The sequence below is a fragment of the Solenopsis invicta genome, chromosome 5, assembly GCF_016802725.1.
Source record: "Solenopsis invicta isolate M01_SB chromosome 5, UNIL_Sinv_3.0, whole genome shotgun sequence".
Lineage (NCBI taxonomy): Eukaryota > Metazoa > Arthropoda > Insecta > Hymenoptera > Formicidae > Solenopsis > Solenopsis invicta.
In genome coordinates, this window is record NC_052668.1 from 4656312 (window position 1) to 4674781 (window position 18470).

The 18470-nt window shown below is 37.7% G+C and overlaps 1 protein-coding gene across 1 annotated transcript; it reads left to right on the plus strand.

Moving 5' to 3' along the window:
• The first annotated feature begins 247 nt into the window (after positions 1-247).
• LOC120357747 lies at positions 248-3519 on the plus strand. The gene is made up of 3 exons (XM_039449213.1): positions 248-447; positions 531-702; positions 3448-3519. Exons 1-3 carry the CDS (start codon positions 248-250, stop codon positions 3517-3519), a joined length of 444 nt encoding a protein of 147 aa, XP_039305147.1.
• The last annotated feature ends 14951 nt before the right edge of the window (positions 3520-18470 follow it).

Sequence of the window (18470 nt, forward strand, 5' to 3'; positions counted from 1 at the left end):
AGGATGATAGAAAATAAACGAAGCTGATATACATTACATCGCGAGTTTACACACAGAAAACATGAGTTCATCGAAGAGAATTAGCTTCGAGAGACGACGCCTCGTCGAGGAATTGCATGCATCTGCTCGAAGACATTTTCCACGAAGACGTGTTATAATCAAAGGATTCGACGATTTGTGGTAAACGGATATCGTCGAGATGCGTCCGTATTCGAATATTAACAGAGGTCATTATTATATACTTACCATGATCGATGCGCTGAGCAAATTCGCATGGGCAGTAGGGATGAAGAGTAAGAGCGGAAAAGAGATGGCTGACGTCATCGCCGAGATAATTCGGAAGAGCGGAAGATGTCCACGCAACTTGCAAACGGATATGGGCAAAGAGTTTTACAACGCCGATGTGCAGAAACTCTTGAGGAAACGCCATATTAATCATTATTCCACGTATTCGGTGTTAAAAGCATCGATAATCGAGCGCTTCAATAGAACTTTGAAAGATAAGATGTGGAAGATGTTTACGTTGCAAGGATCTTACAAGTGGGTCGACGAGCTGCCGCGTCTGGTTTTCGAATACAACGACATAGAACGATAGGTATGCGGCCTGTGGATGTAACGCCGGCGTCGGCTAAAAAGCTGTTGAATACCGTGTATAGTCACGTTAAGATCGCTGCTTCTGCAAAATTCAAGGTCGGAGCTAAGGTACGCTTGAGCAAGCACAAGACAATTTTTGAAAAAAACTTTACACCAAATTGGACCACCGAGGTGTTTACGATCGTTAAAGTGCAAAGAACGAACCCCGTCACATACCTCCTCGAAGATTATCGTGGAAAAAGCATCGCGGGCGCTTTCTACGAACATGAATTACATCAAGCGAAGTATCCGGACGTTTTCCTTGTCGAGAAAATTTTGAGAAAGAAAGGAGATAAAGTCTACGTGAAATGGCTGGGATTCGATGGATCGCATAATTCGTGGATAAATAAAAGAGACGTTGTTTGATTTTATATACACACATATTTGTAAGAAAAAAACATTGTAAAAAAATGTATTCAAAGCAATGTTAAATATACACAAACGTATACAAAAGAGCGGAAAGAATATACTCGTACTAAGTCACGCAAAATTAATCTACATTAAATGTTATTACAACAATAAGTCATGCACAATTGTCGCCTCTCATTTTTTTTTTTACAATAAGTCACACAAAAGTATCATCTTTTATTGTTACAATAATATTAAGTCATGAAATATTATCAACTTACATTGTTATATATATTGTTTAATAAGTCACGCAGAATCAACTTAAATTAGTAATAAGCATCGCATTAATTGTCTTATAGTAATACACAATGTTATAAATAAAGTATTAAAAAATATAAACAATGTGTTACAATGGTATACGCCAATGTCCCCAATGTTTCAGTAGAATCAGGCAGGATGTAACGCTTGTCATCGAACGGGCTGAGAGCAATCTTTTTCTCTTTGATTGTGTGTACATCGTGAAGCTTCGAACGTATACACGCTTGCTGACGAGTCATTTCTATCCCGTCGTGCAAGCAACGCGTATAATCTTCAAACGTTATAGTTCTTTCTACAACGCTATTCTTTACACCTTTCGCCTTTTTTGTATTTTTGTATCTTTTTTCCCTTCTACTTTCACCGCATACATTTTTGCTCTTAGCCCTACAAATTCGACCATAATCTTGCCGCAATTCTCGTCTTTCATTAGCCCTGGAACTTTCTTATTCGCGAGAGGCATATTATATTCATTGTCGGCGGGATAATCGCTCGTGTCGTATCTCACGATATCACGTTTCATATCCATGTACACATTGTCACACTCAATGACATAGATGAGGCTGTCTGTGTCTGTATAGAGTATCTTACATTTATCTTTATACAATGGTTGCATATAATCATAGTGAAATTCATAAAGGCAGATTTTCGAAATGTCGAGAATACACATACCGACATATATTAATTTGTTAAATTTTACTGAGAGTTTACGCATTTCTATGGCAACCAGATTTTCTGCGAAAACGCTGCGACTATGAAAATTCGGAGCAGAGATCATAGCCTCTGCCCCGTAACGGCCTTCCCATTGCGTTACTAATTTTATATTAACGTGATTACGTACATTTTCCATGGTTTTACCGAAAACTGCATTATTCATTAATTTGTATAAATTTTTCTCGAAATCATTTTTCGCGTTCGTTCGAAACTCTGTATTTAATTCTATATAATCGCGGAGCCAGGTGGATTGAGCGAATTGAAGTACGCGATGTATCTTTACGATTCGAAGCCTGTGACGCGTGCACTGTTGAAGATTGCGGTAGTGGATGACGTAACGCTTTTTATCATGCACTGTCGCTAGTAATTTCTTCTGCCTTGACCCTGGAGGCTTATCGCTCGAAGGACAAAACGGTAAGTCACTGTGTCGATCATGCAGCTGATTCTCATATGCAAGGTCGACTTCTAGTATATATCCGGTGTCCAAGTCAAATGCGATCGCGTTTACATCGAAATTGTCAACGTTTTCGATCCATTTAACTTCACCGTATAGCAACGACACATTGCCCACCCATACAGATTATTCACATCATTATACATCAAATAAGTCGATGGTTTTGACGGATCGTACGATTTCATGTACTTATTATTAGCCTTCGCATATCTGCCCGAACACCGCCACGAATTCCACGTTCCACGTAAAGTAGCATTTCTATGTCCATAAGCAATTCGAATTTTATACTCGAATTTTATTCTTCAACATTGCATCCCACGTGTAGCCTGGCAATGTATAGTAATGCGCAGGGTCCAAACCGTAACTCTGCATGCTTTTGTCGCGAAAGTTTTCGAAAATGTCGGCTAATAATAAGACATCCGTTTTTAAATATAAATTGCTGTATTCGCCCAGCGTTTCAATTGCGAACCGTTGCCATACGTTCTCGGCATGAGCGTAATCATGCTGTGATACCGTCTGTCCGCTCAGTGAACTGTAGAAAGATTCGCGCGGTGGTAAACGCGTTTCTAAAAGCTTGTCGGCATCATCAACGTACTCGTATGGAAAAACGCCTTTGCGCGGGAGGAGTTCGAAATCCTTGTTTAACAACGTGGAAAATTCGGAACGAGTAATTTTTAATTGTTCAATACCTAGAAACGACGCCAATTTTTCGAGACTCGCACTTAGGAATTTATATGAGTCGATGAATCGAAATCGTATACAATTTCGTACTTCGCCCGATTTTGTTCCTACACCGGTAGCTGCGACGTGTTTAGTGAACGAAATATATTTTTCTTTATTAATCGATAGTAGGTCGATCTTGCCTTCGAACGCGGTAGAAATTTCTTTTATTATAAAATGCGCGTCGTAACCGCTCAAAGTGTGAAAAACGACTGGAATAACGTACGTATTCTTATAATTTATATTACATTTATTATGGGCAGGATCGCGATACTTGCCGGTCAAATGACAGTGATCATGCACTCGTCGATTGTCAAGCCACTCGTTACGGGTAAGACCCGTATCTGGTATAAACGGTTTTTCGCATATATGACAGTTCGACGCGTTTAAAAATGCCTCTTTCTGCTGTATAGTTAATTGTTCCATTGGAACATTGGCGGATATTCGGGCTTTCATATCGTGCACAAGATTTTCTAACTCTTTTGCGAACCACGCGACGCAGTCCTTATCGCGGCAAAAACGATACATCGATAACGCGTCGTCGTACGAGCATTTAAGTAGTAAGCTATGCTGTATACCTCGTGGTGTTGATACGCGAAACTCGACGTGTTCTCTGTTTCGTTCTTCTCCATCTTCTTCAATACGCACTCCAAATCAGCGTAAATTACAAATGGTACGCGCTTCTTGTTGTTGTATGAGTCGAATTCTAGCCATTTCTGGTCCTCTCTCGGTAGTATGATGGCGCAGTCATTTACTTTCTTGCACTCCATTTCGTGCGATTGCAATTTTTCCTCTAAGTGGAAGTAATGCAGGCAATTGTAATAAAAAGAAGTATATTTGTACAAAACATTAATTTTAAATGGTGAAATTTTTTTTATATTATTACACTTACCGATCGCAGATGAATTTCTTGTTCTTTTTTTTGCTCAGCTGTGAGCTGACCAGGCGCGACAGGTTCTTAATCCACGCAAAGTGGCCGTGGCCGACATCGTGTTTATCTTCCATGTAGAAGAGATTGATGTGTTTTTCCTTCTTATCTTCGGTCAGGCGTAATGGTACAACGTATTCTATCTTTTCTTTTTTGTCCAATTCGGTAGTGTACATTCACCGACAGGCCGTTTAAACGTTCAAATTTTCCAATGTCTTTTACTTTCATTGGAAATTGTATATCTTCAAATTTTAAAACAGTCGAATAATGTGGATACGACGACTCCCGTTCTGCATGATTTTTGGCGGGGTACAGGGCAGCCACCACCGACCACGCGAAGCAAGCATTGTCTTGTGATTGCACATTAATTATTGCACGCTTGTCACTTGCTTCCTTCGGCATTTTGATGCAACATCCCGCGTGCATGGGATTAAGTTTGTTTATATTCACCATCAAGTTTTGGATTCGGTGTAACGCCCAGCCGCTATCTTGAAACTCGTCAAGCATCGCTAATATCACTTCGATTACACGCTGCTCGTACCATTCGCGCAAATTTGACGCTCTGTATAGTTCATAGTTCTTCGTCGCAAGACTTTTATTATCGCGGTCGTCACGAATGTTTACAAATTTACCGTTGAATACGGTATTCACCTTCACATTTCCATGCTTCGCGATAGCGTCTCGCACTTGCTCGATTACCAAATCACTAGCGTCTTCCAGGAAATGTCGCGGTTCAATATAATCGGCGTTTATGACAGCACCCGTAAGAATACGTGATTCAAACGCGGCCTCAATCTCGCGCCAGATAAGCGATCTTTTACCACCGGTGCTAGCGCGCGCACCACCTCCAACGTGCACGAAACGTCTTTCTAATTGCGTTTTTGCACCCGCGAGTCGCGCGATTCTCGCCACTATGGATTGTCTATGTCCAACGGTGAGTCGAGGACGTTTGGCACTGCTACAACATTCTTTGAGATGTGCGAGGCACTCTTCGCATCGTTCTACCCATGCACGACACTCCTCTTGAGTAGCGATCTGCGAGCATCGCTCGAGCAGTTCACGTTCAATGTTCTCCATTTTTCTTTTTCAGTTATTAGTACAGATCACACGTTGACTCGGGGCACTCGCAAATTAATGCTTTACATGATTTCCAGTACCGCTGTATGTGCAGAGCGCGATATTGATCTCGTGCGAACTTTGCTTCAAAAAAGCGAGTTGTTATTTCCGGCCACTGATCAACTCGATCCAGCAGAATTTGGTTATCGTCGTCGTACAAGTAATTATATTGATTCACTGGAATTTCGTCGCATTTAATATAGTATGCATTACGCCACTTCATACGCACGATTCCATTTAGGTTCATCGTCGTTGTAGAACCATGAGTATACGTTTATCGCCAGTAATTCGGTGCACTTTCCATTACCAGTGGGAATTGTAATTTGCAGATAATCTTGGAAATAGGCATGGTGTTTAATTTCCTTTGCCACCTTGTATTTCTTTTCAACAGTTTTGCGAGCATTGTATACAATATGAGTATGTCCATATTCATTGCGATACATATCATATTCATCATCGAAATTGTTAAAAGTGCACAAATTTTTTAGTGTCCACGTATACACTTTTCTTTGCGCTGTAAATGACAAATCGCCACAAGGCACGTAGTCGATGCTAACACCCTGTCTCACGGCACGTTCATTGGTCCCGCGTATACCAATTCTCTGTTGCGTAAGAAATTTACCACAGATACTTGTTGATCGTTTTTTTCCGGCACAGTTTCGAGAACTTCCAGGATATCTTCTACATCAAAGTCTACATCGGGCATTTCTTCGTCAAACTCCATTTTCACCAAATATATTGTCTATATATTTCTACATATTCGGCACATTTTGGTAGGAACGTACACATACATGGGTTGTCTGCAGTTGGAGCAATAATCACCGTCAAGTCGTTCGAGAGAATCTGTACAGTGAGTTTGGATAGCATTCATAGATCCTAAATCAATGTCATTGAGTCGAGTCATACAATATGCACACACAGATAAAGCTCCTCCAGTCGAATAGCAGAATTGAATAATGCAGTGTTTCGTGCGATCATCCAAAGCGCGTAATTCAACACTAGGTATAACTTTTATTACACGATTCTCACGATCTTCACTGATAACACTGTCTACACTACTGTCGTCAAAGTTCACTTGCACATTATTCTCATTGTCTTCGTGACGATTGGACATCTCTTTAACCGCCGATGATAGATTCGATACGCTTCAAAGACATCTACTGATGTCCGAGCGCTAATTACATATCTATTATACGTTCTTTTGTCTGACAAAAAATTGCATCATCTAGCAGGGGCATGAAAGATCTATCCCCACCACTAGAAGATCCCATAGATTATTCATATACATTTACATCAGTGTGTGACACTCTACATTAGAAATCTCGATCGAGCAGAGAGAGACTTGCGCACATATTTGCAGCGGCGTGTGCGAACCTGTCCATACGTGTTCAAGGCTAATGATACGATTCGTCTTCGATGTAATTCGATACCTTTGTGATTAGCCACCGTCAAAATACACGGCAAGACCATGCCTGAGAGCTGCATCGGCAAATATAATTTTAATAAAGAATATTCAATATCTCTCGAACGGTAGGCTAGAAAATTACGAGACTTGAAAAGTTATACGTAGTGGAATACTGTCTTCCAATTGGATCCAGGAAGAATAACGAAAATTAGGTAGAAAAATTTATAATATAATTGCAAGCATAGAGTAGCGGCGTTTGCTTCGCCTACAATGTAATAATATATCTTTCGTCTTCGATGTAATTGTATACCTTTGTGATTAGCCGCCGTCAAAATACGCGATGCGACGGAGGATGCTCTCGCTGAGCGAGCCCTTCGTCAGTCGCAATTATACCGTCGCGCAATCGAGATCGCAAAAAAATGGATCGTCGCGCGGAGGAAGAGCGGGAATTCGTCCCGTATATCGTTGTGGTGGACACCACAAGTGGACAACGTGTAGTTTATTACAGAAACTACATTGTTGTGGTGGACACCACAACGGGATATCGTTTGGTACGCATAGTACCAGACGAGTATTAAATACACTAACAGTGTGGTGGTAGTGGCGGCGGCGGTGGCGGCGGCAGCAGCGGCGGCGGCGGTGCGACGCGGTGGTGGTAAGTTTCTTTTTAAAGAAATTTTTTTTTCTCTGTCCGCCGATTTCGCGCGCTGGCGCGGGCGGCAGCGGTCGCGGGCGGCGGGCGCGGGCGCGGGCGCGGGCGGCCGGCGCGGGCGCGGGCGGTGGGCGGCGGCGGCGGGCCCCACGAAAATTGCGCGCGAGCGGCGGCGGGCCCCGCGGAAATCGCCGCGGAGGAGCGCCGCGAAATAGCCGCGGAAAACGCCACGGAGGAGCGCCGCGAAATACGCCGCGGAAATCGCCGCGGAAATCGCCGCGGAAATCGCCGCGGAAATCGCTGCGGAAATAGCCGCGGAAAACGTCGCGGTATTTTACAAACGAGATGTGCTGATTCTAATTGTGGGCTTCCTCTCTCTCCCCAACATCATCCTCGGCGGTACATATCGCTCTGCCGCGCGGCTTACCCCTACCTTTCAATCCCACCTCTAGATCAGTGGGTGACACCACCCACTGCATCTTGAGGATCACCACCCACTCCATGTATCATTACCCCCCTCCCGGATAGGACCGCAGGCTGACTCCCACGCGCAGATCAGTTCAGCGGGCTGACCCCCACCTCCCAGGTCACCACCCACTCCGCGGTACGTACCGCAGGTACCCCCGCGCCTACATTCCCCCCTCGCTCCTCACCCCCCTCATTGCTCCCGGATTATAACCCGCCTAGTCTTACTACTCCACCCAGTGCGTGCCAGGGCCCGTTGTATCGTCCAAATTAACGATACCGCTCTCGTTTCGACGTACGCTACTCGTCGGTAAAGCATTACGCATGTACACATCTCCAAAATACGGTATGCGTATACGTCTCGCCAGCTGGTTCAATTGCATGTCGGTGGTCACGCCCGCGGGCATTTTTATCGTCTTTTCGACGTTTTTTTTTTTCTTTTAGTTGATACGCCCTGTCCGCGTTTATATGGCCCGAGATAAATTCCTCGTCCGTATTTATAAGGTGCCAAGTATAGACGACCTTGTTTCATCGCGCGATTGTGACGTTGCAGTTCTTCAAGTTGACGTCGCACATCTTTGCGGGCGTTTACCGCTTTCGCTATATTTGCAGCTCCACCGATCAAAGATCCTAGAACGCCCAACATTGGCAGAATCGGTAACATGCCGCCTCGTTTCGCCGACGGAAGTACTCGTTTTTTTTTCGTCATCGTCGTTTTCCTCTTTCTCGTCTTTGCCTTCATACCCATGCCGATCTTGGTCTTGGCCTTCATCGCTGTCCAGATGGCTGCAGCGGCGGCTCTCTCGCCCAAAGTTGAGTCTCTCGCAGTAATGTGTTTCCGTGCTGACGCTGCGAGTATATCGTCAGCAGCGTGTCTATCGACGAGTTCGTTACTCTTAGAATACGCAATATCGTGTTCGCGGCACGCTGCGTCCAATGGATTTACGCCCGTGTCGCCTCTGGCTAATCGTTTCTTCAGCCGAGTGCCCGGACCGCAAAACTGGTAGCCGGGGATATGTAACTCGAAAGGAAGCGCGTTTATCGCTTGATTCAGCAAACTTCCGGTTTTGTTCGACGCTGACATTTGCTGCAATCTTTTATCCTCGGTGCAGGGCCGTCGATGTGCGTACGCTACCAAGGTTGATTATAATGCTCGTCGCAGCGACGATAAGTTTGAACTACCGGGTCCACCTGTATATGTTTTGGAAGCCGTTCCCAAACGTGGTCAATGTAATTACCGTACACACGTAACAGTACGACTTTAGGTATATATTGCAATTGCTCAGCGCTTAGGTCCAGAATATCGCTGGGATGTGACAGCGCGAGAAACATTTTTGATACTGAGTGACTCAAGATTTCACACATCTTTATAGATATTTATATAGGCCCTCGACGTGTCACACGAGTTTAGTGTGAAACATGAAATTCGTGCGGCAGTCGCTGACGATACGCGTCACAAACTGCGACGAGAAATTGCGAGTGATGGGGGACAACGCGCAGTTGCGGAAACACGGTGAAATGCTGCCGAGTACCATCCGCGCAATAATTGCGGAGTCATCTTCGTGCGGCAAAACTAATGTTCTCATAAGCTTGTTGGAAAGTCCGCACGGTGTACGTTTCGAGAATATTTATATATATTCCAAGTCGCTGCAGTAGCCTAAGTATCAATATCTTGAAAATCTGTTGACATCGATCGACGAAATTGGCTACTTTACGTTCTCCAATAATAGCGACGTTATTCCACCGAGCGAGGCGCTTCCGAATTCAATCTTCGTCTTCGATGACGTTGCGTGCGATAAGCAGGATGCGGTGAGAGAATACTTTTCAATGGGCCGCCACTCGAATGTCGACTGCTTTTATCTTTGTCAAACGTACGCGAGGATACCTAAACATCTGATACGCAATAACGCCAATCTCCTAATTCTGTTTAAACAGGATGGTACCAACCTCAAACACGTTTACAACGATCACGTAAACACCGACATGTCGTACGACGAATTTTGTGCTTTGTGCCGTGCATGTTGGCAACAAAAGTATGGATTTCTAGTGATAGACAAGGACAGCGCGCTTAGTAACGGATGATACAGAAAAGGATTTAACAAGTTCGCGGTACCGCAAAACCTAGGGGCAAACCGCTGAGGGCATTTGGTGTACAGACTTGAGACATTATTGGGCATTACTTAAAAATTAGTAGGAATTAGTAGGCATTAGTGGACATTGGTAGCCATTAGTGGGCATTAATGGGCATTAGTGGGAATTAGTGGATATTACTATGTATTATTAGGTGGGCATTAATAAATATTTATTATATATTATTGAATTTTATTAGGTATTAATTAATATTATTATCATTTTTAAAGAAATTGAATACAGATTTCAGTTTATAATGATACTTTCCCTTTATTTCATTATCTCGTGTTCCAAATATCGACTGAAAAATTGACTGAATTACCGACTGAACGTGCCGAATCCTAACCTAAATTGCTCGAGTCGCAATCTTTAACGGTCTCCTCGGTTGCCTGTTAGATTATATTCTGCTACACTGATACAAGATTTACATTTAGACTATTATAGAATCTGTTTGGGGTGCGGATTCTATATAATCCATGTCGTGTGCGGACACGTTTGCGGATCATTACAAAAATTTGTGCAAGATTGCTGATGCAATCATCAGACACATTACTAGATTTTTGATTTCAATTTTATACTTATTCCACTATTATTTACATACTGGTCGCATTGCTGTTGCACAAAAAGGTTCGTATTTTCAGAACATTAGAAAAAGCTTGCAGTATATATGTTAAATGCAATTAGCTTATGGTTTTATTTTCTAACCAAAAATGTAATCTCACGTATTTCTTTATAATTTTATACAATTACGTTTTTCTATCACATTTATTAGAATTCAATCTTCATTCAGTAGTAAATAAACATTTATTTTTAAATTTACGTTTGTAAATATTCTTCTAGTGTCACAACTTATCACTTGTCATACGAAGCAATCAAGGACGCAACTTATCTTTAAAATTATTTTTAGCAATACTTTTTAAGAACAACACAAATGATATATTATCGTATTTAACAAACTATAGTCTACGGTTAAAGTATCATTTTTACTATTAAAATAAAATGTGTATGTAACCATATATATATGTACATAAATTATACTGAACTATTATCTTAAAAATGTATATTTTATAGATGACAAATACCGACGATTTTGCAAAAGAACCTAAGGATTCGCAGCAATTGACCTGTTCAGAAGATTTCTTTACAGAAGCTGAAACAGCTTTGAATTTAAAAATCCCTTTAACTTTAAAAAAGTTATTAATAATTAATGGTTTCGAAAATGAAATCATTGTCAATCAGCTAATATAAATGATACTGACTTATCAGAAATTGTATCATTTGCAAGAAATGAGTTATATAATATTATAGACAAAAAGGATTTGCCAAAATATTATGGCCCGTACTGGAAAAATCCTTCATTGTTTCAATTTGTGCCCGGGCATAAAAATATAATAACTTTGCTATCTAAATACTACAAGAAAAAATTATTAAATAAAAACATTTTAGAAAGTATGTGTGAAGTTGAAAACAAATAGATAAAGGAACTAAAAAAAAGCAGGAATTAATTCGATCAAATTTAAATTTAACTGAAGTAAGTACTTCTCAATCAGTTTCAACCGTAAGTAATAAAATAAAAAATAATTTATTGTTACCTCTGTCTGATGAATTACTGCAAACTACATTATTAGAAGAAAATCAAACAGTAAGAAAAGCTATTATTTCTTGGACGCAAAGTAAAGTAAACCAAGCTGGATGGGAAGTTTTGCGAAATTTACTTGATCAAATAGTTATAACAACGAGTATGGAAAGAGATGAATTGAAATGCATTATAACATGTTTTTGTGGGTCAAATTATACTATATCTAAATTTTTGAAAAAATACTCAAATTCAAAACGTTGGATTTATGCTAACTTTCAGACACATTTATTAAAAAAGCATATACAAAATAGAGATATAGTAACTACTAAATTTACAAGTAAAAACACTCTTATTACTAACAAGGAAACACAGGGAAGTGTCCGCCTCAGATTAAAACGAGTTTTTAATATGTTGTAGTACAGTTAAAAATAAGGGACACGTATTTTTTTATACGTGCCCATACGCATTTTAAGGGGGTGAAACACCCCTTTGAAGAAAATCGGTTTTCTTCTTTCGAAGCGTATGCCGTCGAAACTATAAAAGATAAAAAAAAATGTTTTAAATGAAAGTTGAATGGCTCGAAGAGTAATTTATAATAGCAAAAAAAAATTTTTTTTTAAATTCTTTTTAATACTTTTTCCCACCACTTACCTATTTTTTTTCAAAATTTTTATTTTTTTTTATAAGCAAAATAAAGCTTATTTTATTACGAATTCAACGGTATATGATAAAGTTACGATACAACATTTCCATTTTCCAAAAATAATTAAAAATCTCTCTATACGCACGGTACGCGCACCCGTCCGCGCGTTTGTGCGCTACGGAAGTGACTCCCTCCGATTTTGACGTGCCTTTAATATGTTGTACAGATTAAAATAAGGGACACGTATTTTTTACACGTGTCCTAATACACTTTTAAGGGGTGAAACACCCCTTTGAAGAAAATCGGGTTTTTTCTTTCGAAGCGTGTATCGTCGAAACTATAAGAGATAAAGAAAAATGATCTCAATGAAAGTTGAATGCATGTTTTTCTCGTATAAGATGACAAAAACATTTCGAGGACAGTCTGTGTCTAACATGAAAACGCAGATATTGAGAAAAACATTTACTACAAAATAAAACGACACTACACTAAAGAATAACAACAATTACGGTGTTGTAAGACATTAATTTCTTGTTTAGAAAATAATATGTAATTAATATAAGTTAAACATTTATTTACTGGTCTACATGATTCGACTAGAATATTTGTTCTCTTCAACATTTTATAAATAAGGAGACTTGGATTACAAAAAATTATTACTTACACATTCCATACCTTCACTATCTAACGCCAGTTCATCAACTAACAACAAGAGAACTAACATAAAACTAATTAAAAAATTAGTTAGAAATTTCATCTTTTATACTGCATTTATACAATTCAATTAATGTGTTTATTAAATTCGATTAGTGTAGAAATATGTATAACCACGCTACTGGTGCGTGCACTTAGGGTCATTTCCTATCTTGAAATAGAATGTTTACATCTCGGCAGTATTGACATGTATAGATTCAAGAGTTACGTATGTAAGGAACTGACCCAAAGTACATACACGCGCCAGTAGCGTGGTTATGCATATTTCTACACTAATCGAATTTAATAAACACATTAATTGAATTGTATAAATGCAGTATAAAAGATGAAATTTCTAACTAATTTTTTAATTAGTTTTATGTTAGTTCTCTTGTTGTTAGTTGATGAGCTGGCGTTAGATAGTGAAGGTATGGAATGTGTGAGTAATAAATTTTTGTAATCCAAGTCTCCTTATTTATAAAATGTTGAAGAGAACAAATATTCTAGTCGAATCATGTAGACCAGTAAATAAATGTTTAACTTATATTAATTACATATTATTTTCTAAACAAGAAATTAATGTCTTACAACACCGTAATTGTTGTTATTCTTTAGTGTAGTGTTGTTTTATTTTGTAGTAAATGTTTTTCTCAATGTCTGCGTTTTCATGTTAGACACAGATTGTCCTCGAAATGTTTTTGTCATCTTATGCGAGAAAAACTTGCATTCAACTTTCATTCAGAACATTTTTCTTTATCTCTTATAGTTTCGACGATACACGCTTCGAAAGAAAAAACCCGATTTTCTTCAAAAGGGTGTTTTACCCTTAAAAATGTATTAGGACACGTGTAAAAAATACGTGTCCCTTATTTTAATCTGTACAACATATTGAAGGCACGTCGAAATCGGAGGTAGTCACTTCCGTAGCGCACGAACGCGCGGACGGGTGCGCGTACCGTGCGTATAGAGAGATTTTTAATTATTTTTGGAAAATGGAAATGTTGTATCGTAACTTTATCATATACCGTTGAATTCGTAATAAAATAAGCTTTATTTTGCTTATAAAAAAAATAAAAATTTTGAAAAAAAATAGGTAAGTGGTGAGGGAAAGTATTAAAAAAAATTTTTTTTTTAATTTTTTTTTCGCTGTTATAAATTACTCTTCGAACCATTCAACTTTCATTTAAAACATTTTTTTCTATCTCTTATAGTTTTGACGGCATACGCTTCGAAAGAAAAAAACCGATTTTCTTCAAAGCGTATAAAAAAATAGCGTGTCCCTTATTTTTATCTGTACTACAACATATTAAAAACTCGTTTTAATCTGAGGCGGGCACTTCCCTGTGTTTCCTTGTAAGTATATTCCAAATATACTACCAAAATCTCCAAACACAAAGTTATGTCAAAATGTCGAAAATGCACATACTGAAAGTATAAATAAAAGTCAATATAAAGATATTACAAAAATGAATGTTTTTACAAATGTAGAAAATACGGATATAATCTCAGTAGACAATTTGCAAATTGTTCACAAAAAGTGTGAAATCGATTATACTAGTCTTGATTCTATTTCGGTTATTGATCTCGAAACGACTTCCAATACTATTGATCTCAATACTGATTCTGATTTTATCTCACAATGAGTTATTAATCTTAATATTAATTTAAATAATCAAACAGAAGAAAATGATATTAGAAATATTCCTTCAAGTTCTAATGTTCAGACAGATATTCAATGTAAAGAGATACTTAAATTTCAAAGTGTTAAATATCAAAGATTTGAAAGGTTAAAGAGAGCTCGAGAAAAATTAGGGCCTAATCAGACTTTAATAACGGATTATTTTGTTTTAGCTGAAAAAGTTGCAAAAATTTTAAATGATAATATTAAAATAACTAAAAACTTTTTATCTAAAATAAAACAATCAGAAGTAAATTCTAATACAGAAGATAACGGATCAGTTTTATATAGTTTTTTAAAGAAATTTTTAAATATATCATTAACAAATTCAAAACATCCAACGAATAAAAATTCTTATGATGAAGCCACAAAAAAATTTGCGACTTATCTTTATTATACAGGAGGAAAATTGTTATATGAAACATTGTATGCAAATTTACCAAACATATTACCTTCAATAACTACACTAAACAGATATTCATTTATTAATCGTAAACATACTGAAGAAGGTGATATTGATTTCATTGGTTTAATGCAATATTTAAATAAAAGAAATGTTCCAAAAGTTATTTGGATAGCCGAAGACGCATTACAGGAAAAATCGAGTATGATTCGCGAACAAATAAAGTTCTTGGGTTTGCTTTGCCTCTAAAAAACGGCTTACCTGACCAAAATGAGTACATCGCCAGATCTGCAGAAACTATACAAAATATCTTTAAGACTGCTAATAAAGCTACATATGCATATGTAATAATGGCTCAACCTCTCTCTCATAATGTTCCCGCATATTATTTATCTTTGTTTAGTGCGGATAACAAATTTGATACAAACGATGTCCTTGAACGGTGGAATTTCATGAAGAAAGAGGCAAAAAAATATGGAATCATTATTGCAGGTTTTTCAGCTGATGGCGATACTCGTTTGTTAAAAGCAATGCGTCTCAATTCTTTACCAATTACAAGAAATGAAATATTTTCATGGAGTTGCACTTCGTTTCAAATAAATATAGATAAAGTAGAGGAATGTTACATTCAAGATACAACACATATCATAACGAAAATGCGGACAAGATTTTTAAAAGAAGGAATAACATTGCCAATAGGAGATTATTTTGCTACTGTTGATCATCTTCATTACTTAGTAAAAAATGTTTCGAAAGATAAACATCTTCTAACATCTTGGGACTTAAAAGGAGAAGATAAAATGAATTATCTCGCAGGAGCAAAAATGTGTTCTTCATCTATAATCAACCATTTAAAACAAGTTACCAATAGTAATGGCACAATTGCATATTTAAATATAATGAATTTTATAATATTATCTTTTTTAGATGAATCAACAGTTTTAAGTGCTCGAGTTTATTACATATGGTATTCCGTTTTTTTCCTAAGCTTATGGAAAGCATGGATTAATAGAAATAAAACTTATACAATAAAAGATAATTTTTTAACCAATAATTGTTATCTTTGTATAGAACTAAATGTACATAATTTGATAAAACTAATTATTTTATTTAAAAATAATAACCAATTTTTTAAGCCCGAAATGTTTCATCCTATAAATTTTAGTAGTCAAATGTGTGAAAAGTTTTTTCGGTCAGCTCGATCTATGACTTCTACATATTCAACTGTTATTAATTTTAGCATTAAAGATTTAATATATTGTGCTGATAGAATTAAGCAAATAAATACTATAACAAATGAATTTTCAGGAATATTTTTATTTCCTAGAGAAGATAAGAAAAAATGTAATAATGAAAATTGTTGTGCCCCGGTGATGGCTCCAGGGACGTCGGTAGATATATCGGGATCTTTTCAGCGCCTTAGGAGTTAGGACTCGTAGGAAGGGCCGCTCGGTGATCAAAGATACAACACTTGCTTGTTCTAACTTGTTAAAATAATGTATTTTCTTCAGTATTGCCCTCGTTACACTTGTAGTATGATTATGTATGCTCGTTTGCTTATTCTTCCCGGACGGCCCGGTATATATAGGTCGGCTGTTATCTCTGGATTGTGTTACAAGCTCGACGTGTAATTCACACACGGCGAGTAACACACCGGACAGCTGTTTGTCAAATTCTTCCGTCGCTTTCCGATTTTGTCGCGATATTTATACGGAGATTCGTCGTTTGGTTCGGCCAATCGTGTTCCTTGCGGCATGCAGCTCCCACGCTTAGCGAAATCCGAATACCGGAAAGCGACTCAGCATTAGCTGGCGCAGCGCGATGGTGTTGCGGGCCGGAAGCCCGATGGACCATCAGCGTCTTTCGATATTTCTAGCGTATGCGGAATTCGAGTCCGCTACGCGTATGCATAGCAATAGGAATCTTAATTTCCTGTTGCTATGCGTATAATTATCGTAGTTGTACAACACTTTTCCCCCGCCGGGAAAGAAAAACGAGGAAAAGGAGTTTTTCGCTTTTAACAAACCTCCCTCGCCGGGAAAGAAAACGGAGGCACGTAGTTTTCTGCCATTATTTATATTTTATAAAATATATTGGATCGGTTTAATATTTTTAGTTTATTGAGTATCTAGAAACGCGTGCTTTGTGTGGGTTTTAAAATTGATCTAGTTAAAGTATTATAATGCTTGCCTTCGTATTCTAACGTTTCTCTCTTTTTGCTCCGTTTCCTTTTTACAGTATATAGTATTATCCCTATTGCAACTGCTACGATTATCAATATGGTAACGCCGCTCGTTGCCATAGGGTAAATAAAGTTTTTTGATTGAAAATACGGAGTGTCAAAACCCTCATTTAATTCTTTTAACTTAGTTTCTAAATTTTTTAATTTTGGATGGTCTTGCATTATTCTTTCTATTTTTATTTGAGACATATTCATTTTTTCTTGTATTATTTCTTTTGGTAATGAAATATTGTAATCTGGCATGTATGCCTCGATTTTTGTCTCGTTTAATATTTTAGGTGATTGTAGTGTTACCTTTTGTGTTATTAATTTGCAATTATTCTTTAATGTGATTTTATCTGTATTTTCAATCGTTTTCTTTATTTTCCCGTGGTCTTTACATTGGATGATTATTGATTGTTTTTTTGTTGTCGAGTATAACCACAAATGCGGATTACCTAGTGGTATCCAAATTGTGTTATTAGAAGTTATGTATCTTATTTCGCAATTGTCGCTTTGTACTTTATTTTCTACGTATATCTCTATCTCGCATGTAGGACTTGTGTTTATGCGTTTTATTGAAAAGTTTTCTTCGCATAAGTATTTTCTATCTATATTTTTACATGTATTTAAGTTGTTTTGCAAGAGTGTAATATATGAGCGTTTTTCTGTGCTAATTGCTATTACTGGATTTTTTATTTTAATGATTGCATATTGGTTTTCATTTCTTGGTATAGGTAATGCAATTACGTTTAGTATGCTATATTCCGTGTGTGAGATTAATGGAAATTTTAATATAGTAAATATTTTACCGTTATTATAGTATGCGTTTATTGTGGTTATTTTTTCGATTTCAAACCATTTATTTATGTTAATCAGAAATGGAAAATAAAGTCCTTCCGGTAATTGCAGGTTTGCTTCCTTTAGACTATCTATTATACTTGTTACTGGCGTTAATTGTGGGTGTAGTATCCCTTGTTTTATTAATACTAAATAGTCTGCTATGTCTTTTGTGTCACGTTTTAAATTTCCTAATATCGCGTTGATTACTAGAAAGTGTTCGTGTGTGTTGTTTTGTCGGTCATTGAATTTTAGTTGTTGTCTTAAATTTTTCGTCACGTTTCCGAGGAGGTCTTCATTTTTTTCTATTGTTTCCTCGGTTTTATCAATGTGGGCTATTGTCTCTTGTAGTATCTTAATTTGGTTTTTCGTCGCATGTTGTATCGTCTGCTGTTCGTTTTGTAATAAAGTTAATTGTTCATTAATTAGTTTTTCGTCATTTGCGTCCATTGTGCCGAACAGAGATTTCGCGATGGTTCCTATTCCATCAATTATACCTCTTTTTTCTATCCGTGATGGTTGATACATTAATT

What these genes read in the sequence shown, in the direction of transcription:
- LOC120357747 (XM_039449213.1), top strand. Translation starts at nt 248, where the DNA reads ATGATCGATGCGCTGAGCAAATTCGCATGGGCAGTAGGGATGAAGAGT. An exon ending in CATATTAATCATTATTCCAC is followed by an intron (nt 448 to 530) that starts GTATTCGGTGTT and finishes TTACGTTGCAAG; the next exon opens with GATCTTACAAGTGGGTCGAC. An exon ending in AATTCAAGGTCGGAGCTAAG is followed by an intron (nt 703 to 3,447) that starts GTACGCTTGAGC and finishes TATTATGGGCAG; the next exon opens with GATCGCGATACTTGCCGGTC.